Genomic DNA, 5,663 nt, shown 5'->3' with positions numbered 1-5,663 from the left:
CTTGTACTTGAGTAAAAGTACACGACATGTTCGATATCTCTGCTCTCATCACCTCTAACAAACTGCTTTGCTTCCTCCTCAGAGACATGAAGCCAGAGAACATCCTGCTGGACGACAACGGTACGTAAGAGACAGTGAACGCATCGTGATGCCTTCACTGTCAGTGAGAAACAGAGGAGGGAGAAGTACTCAGATCTTGAGTAAAAGTAGAAGTACTCAGATCTTGTACTTGAGTAAAGGTAGAAGTACTCAGGTCTTGTACTTGGAAGTACTCAGATCTTGTTCTTGAGTAAAAGTAGAAGTACTCAGGTATTGTACTTGAGTAAAAGTAGAAGTACTCAGGTCTTGAGTAAAAGTAGAAGTACTCAGATCTTGTACTTGAGTAAAAGTAGAAGTACTCAGATCTTCTACTTGAGTAAAAGTAGAAGTACTCAGATCTTGTACTTGAGTAAAAGTAGAAGTACTCAGATCTTCTACTTGAGTAAAAGTAGAAGTACTCAGATCTTCTACTTGAGTAAAAGTAGAAGTACTCAGGTCTTGTACTTGAGTAAAAGTAAAGGTACTCAGGTATTGTACTTGAGTAAAAGTAGAAGTACTCAGGTCTTGAGTAAAAGTAGAAGTACTCAGGTCTTGTACTTGAGTAAAAGTAAAAGTACTCAGGTATTGTACTTGAGTAAAAGTAGAAGTACTCAGATCTTATACTTGAGTAAAAGTAGAAGTACCAGGTCTTGTACTTGAGTAAAAGTAAAAGTACTCAGGTATTGTACTTGAGTAAAAGTAGAAGTACTCAGGTCTTGAGTAAAAGTAGAAGTACTCAGATCTGGTACTTGAGTAAAAGTAGAAGTACTCAGATCTTGTACTTGAGTAAAAGTAGAAGTACTCAGATCTTATACTTGAGTAAAAGTAGAAGTACCAGAGTGTAGGAATACTCTGTTACAGTAAAAGTCCTCATTCAAAATGTTCCTCAAGTAAAAGTAGAAAAGTATTCTCATCAAAATATAGTGAAAGTAGCGACAGTAAAAGTCGTCGTTGTGCAGATTGGTCCATTTCAGAATAATATATTTATTAGCAGAAATACTCAAGTAAAGTACAAGTACCTCTAAAGTGTACTTAAGTACCGTACCTGAGTAAATGTACTTAGTTACTGGTGGCTAATACATATCTCTGGACCACCGTGTAATGTTTATCTAATGGCGTAGATCTGGTGATGAAACGCTGTCTGTGTTTTGATTCTGAAGATAAGGTTCGAGTCGAGCCAGTCCTCCTCTGCCTTCGGTTCAAACAAAGGTTCAGGAAGTGAACTCCGCTCAGGTGTGGTTTCTATTTTTAGAAAAGCACCTGTTCCTGCATTCTTAGGTTAGGGTTAGGAGACCTGGATCTACCTTTTGTTCCTCGTGTTTTCAATTATTACACATTCCTGTTGAGAGCCGTAACCAGAGGAGGAGGAAGCTTTAGTATAAATAGAAAAGCTATGGTCTTAAAATACTCTCTTACGAGGGAAAGTCCGGTATAGTTAGGGACAGAAGTAAATAAACAAAACAGATTCATCATTCGTCATCATTTGTTTTTTGGATCTTCTTTCCATGTATGCTTTTGGACATGTTTCTGACGTTGTTTGTATATTACACACATACATACATTTAACAGATTCTTTCAGACACTTTCCACCAAGTGTTCTGTGAAAGTAGATCCATCTTCCTTCTTTAATTACTTAATTAATAAGCCCTGAATTCAAAATGTTACCTACTGAAAGTAGAAGTAAAGGAATATTATAAACAGATAGTTTCATTATTTATCATCATTTGTTTTTGGTACTTTTTACACGAAGGCTTTTGGAAACATTTCAGAAATTGTTTAATATTTCTTCTGGAATTTTTCACATTTTTTTTAAATCTTTTGTGTATTTTTTAAACAAACATTTTTGGAGAGCTCCGAGGCATTCTCCAGACGTTATGCCACATCATTATCTGTGTTTTTTTAATAGTAATTTTCTCACAAGAGGTGGAAGAAACACTTCAGAATCTACTCAGGTTTTAGAAGTATTAGCTCCAAATATACTTTAATTAGTAACGTTTGTTTTGGACATTTCTCTCTATTACTTCTGGAATTTTCAGACATGTTTCACGTAATTTTTGGAGCGTTTTCAAACGTTTTCCACACAATCTTCTGTGCATTTTTACATTTTTCTTTTCACCAAAATTGGAAGAAACACTCAGAATTTACTCAGGTTCGTTTATTTTGGACATTTCTCTCCTATAATTTTCAGACATTTTTCACATAATTTTTGGAGCGTTTTAAGACATTTTCCAGACAATTCTCTGTGTTTTTTTGGTACATATTTCTTATCACTACTCGGGTGTTGTGCTGGAGTAAATGTACTGAATGAAATGTTGTGGTTGAGCAGCTCTGGAGGAGGAGCTGACTGAGAGCTGAAGGGAAAGTCCGTCTTCTTAACGGTGGAAAAATAAACCGGTTGGGTGATTCCTATTAATATATTTGTTGTTTATTTCCTTCAGGACACATCCGCATCTCTGACCTGGGCCTGGCTGTGAGGCTGAGCGAGGGCTCGCTGGTGAAGGGCAAGGTGGGCACCGCAGGGTACATGGGTACGTTTAGATCGGTCAATATGTTGAATTTATATTTTATAATCTATTTTTTCTTGCATTTTAAGAATTTGTATCTTTACAGAGCATGCACTACGAAAGGAAGTGCAGTTAAAAGTGTAAGAAGTACAATATCAAACAATAAATCAGATAAAAAAGACATTTAATGACAAATAAATACATTTTTTGTCTTTTTTAAGAAAATACATATTAATACAGCATACTAACCCTAATTAAATACAGTTAAGACACTGACTGTAAAATAACAAAACATGCTCAGTTCTCTCTCTCTACTTTTTGCCTTTGTTGACAATTAAAGACAGTATTTGGTGTTTGATTGGATTAAAACCTCTTTAAACCATATTTTTTTAACTGCAAATTGCATCACTTTAACTCACATGTGTCAAACTCAAGGCCCGGGGGCCAAATCAGGCCCTTGGTGGATTTAATTTCGGCCCGCAGGATAATTTCTAATTCCTGTTAGATCTGGCCCGCCGGTATATTGCACGCACACCTTCACTCCATCCTGAGGGTCTCCTCAGCTCAGAGCCTGAGCCCAAACATTGATGACCTTGCACCCAAGATGAGATGCCAAGTATCTGAACTAGCATCACAGAGCAGCACACTGAGTTTAATGGATGTTTCCTTCTGCACTTTCTCTCTCACGACAACAGGGCATGTTTGGTTTTCTCTTTGAGGGAAATAGTTTTGTTGAAGCTGTTGTTGGCCTGTGGGAAAATGTAATCATAAGAAATGACTCTGGAAAAGCTGCAGATAGAGCCATAAGAAATGAATGCAACTGATTATTTAATGTTTAATGTTGTTTTTATAGGCAATCATTTAAGCTTTGTTAGTTCCAGGTTTAATATGTGCAATAAGTTCATTTCAATAAGTTCTGCAATAAACATTGAACCAGTCCGGCCCTCCACTAGTACCCATTTATTAATGTTGGCCCACTGTGTATTTGAGTTTGACCCCCCTGCTTTAAGGAATATAAGATTACCTCAAAGTCAAATTCAACTTTATAGTCAATCTTTCAGTTTGTGTGTACAGACAGAGAGATCGAAATACCATTTCCCACAATCCCAAATACAAAAACAAATATATATAAATATGTATGCAAATACCGATATATACACAATCAACAGACAGATATGCACACATTAAGACATACATAAAAGCGCAACAATCAATATATACAAAATAAGTCACTTCAAGATCTTTGGGTATATATCTTATATCTTCAGGTATTATAATTATATTATATATAGATAAAAACAAAGTTTAACATGATTTTCTAACAATAAAGGATACATATCAGATATTTACACTCACCCTGAACATCCTCGGGTTCCTCTCTCTTCCTCCACTAACCCCTGAAACTCTGGATGTTTTCCTCCTGGTTTCAGCCCCCGAGGTGATCGGACACAAACACTACGGGCTGAGCGTGGACTGGTGGGGTCTCGGCTGTCTGATCTACGAGATGACGGCGGGGAAGCCCCCCCTCCGACAAAAAGGAGAACATCCCAAAGCCGCGGAGATGGAGAGGAGGATCCAGAACGAACCGCTGGAGTTCGGGATGAAGTTTGGGAAATCTGTGAAAAACCTCTGTTCCTCCGTGAGTCTGAAATCAATATAATCTAATCAAGTGTTAAATCAGACTTTAGTTCCACCTGGAGTAAATCCACAAGCTACCCTGCAGTATACAAAGTCATTCAAACTAGCTGCACCTTTACCAGCTTTGAGAACACTTTCATGATCAATCATTATAAAACATATCATATCTATTATTCTGAAATGGACCAATCTGCACAATGACTACTTTTACTGTCGCTACTTTCACTATATTTTGATGAGAATACTTTTCTACTTTCACTTGAGGAACATTTTGAATGCAGGACTTTTACTGTAACAGAGTATTCCTACACTCTGGTACTTCTACTTTTACTGTCGCTACTTTAACTATATTTTGATGAGAATACTTTTATACTTTTACTTGAGGAACATTTTGAATGCAGGACTTTTACTGTAACAGAGTATTCCTACACTCTGGTACTTCTACTTTTACTCAAGAACAAGATCTGAGTACTTCTACTTGTACAAGATCTGAGTACTTCTACTTTTACTCAAGAACAAGATCTGAGTACTTCTACTTTTACTCAAGTACAAGACCTGAGTACTTCTACTTCTACTTTTACTGAAGCACCAGATCTAAGTACTCCTCTCACCTCTGGTCTTTGTAGAAATGACTATATATATATACATATATCTAAATATACGTCTCTGTTCCTCAGCTGCTGAACAAAGACCCCAAGGAGCGTCTGGGCTGTTTGGCTTCGGGGGGGAAAGACGTTCAGGATCATCGTTTCTTCAGGAAAGTAAACTTCCGGATGCTGGAGGCCGGACTCGTCGAGCCGCCGTTCAAACCTGATGCAAGTACTTTAAAAAGAAACCACTAAAGAAGATCAGATACATGTTAGGTCTCTTTAAAACTGATGACTTCATGTTTTTATCTTTTTCAACTTACTTTATGACAGGTAAAAGCATTGCTAAGTAAAAATACAGAAGTCGTTTTGGGAAAATGTGCTTTTTTTACGTTTCAATCAACCCACACACTTATATAGCTTCAAATGAACGTTTATTGGTAAAAAAACAACTTTGTAATTCGGCAGTAGGCTACTTATACACAAAATAAAGTCACATTTAAAATAATGATTGTAATATAATTTAAATGTCATAAATGTACTTGCAGTGGTGGAAGAATGAATAACATTTTTAATTGACGGAAACGTTTAAAATGATTATATTCACAATGCATCACTCATTATGCAGATTTATTATAATACTGGATTGATAATGTGCAGCTAATGAATACATCGCTTATTTGAGCTATTAGTAAAAGGTAGTTAATAACCAGGTTAATAATTCATATTGTATTTTTGGATACAAAGTCATTCTAAAGTAACACACTGAGAATCAGCACTTTGGAAACAGGGCTGAAACAGAGGGGATTATGGGTAATGCTGCAAGGATCTGTTTGGTGTTTCAGCCAATCAGAGA

General features: G+C 36.5%; 1 protein-coding gene across 1 annotated transcript; it reads left to right on the top strand.

Annotated features, from left to right (window-relative positions):
• Positions 1-26: 26 nt before the first annotated feature.
• On the top strand, positions 27-5,039 carry LOC104952709 (G protein-coupled receptor kinase 4-like; the record flags this gene model as incomplete). Its single annotated transcript, XM_010779574.1, has 4 exons — positions 27-120; positions 2,517-2,606; positions 4,013-4,221; positions 4,898-5,039. Coding segments are annotated over exons 1-4 (535 nt in total), but the record flags the coding sequence as incomplete, so codon positions are not given.
• Between the last annotated feature and the right edge of the window lie 624 nt (positions 5,040-5,663).

The sequence above is a fragment of the Notothenia coriiceps genome, unplaced genomic scaffold (assembly GCF_000735185.1).
Source record: "Notothenia coriiceps isolate Sejong01 unplaced genomic scaffold, NC01 NC01_scaffold00020453, whole genome shotgun sequence".
Taxonomy (NCBI): Eukaryota; Metazoa; Chordata; class Actinopteri; order Perciformes; family Nototheniidae; genus Notothenia; species Notothenia coriiceps.
This window is presented reverse-complemented; position numbering and strand designations above follow the sequence as displayed.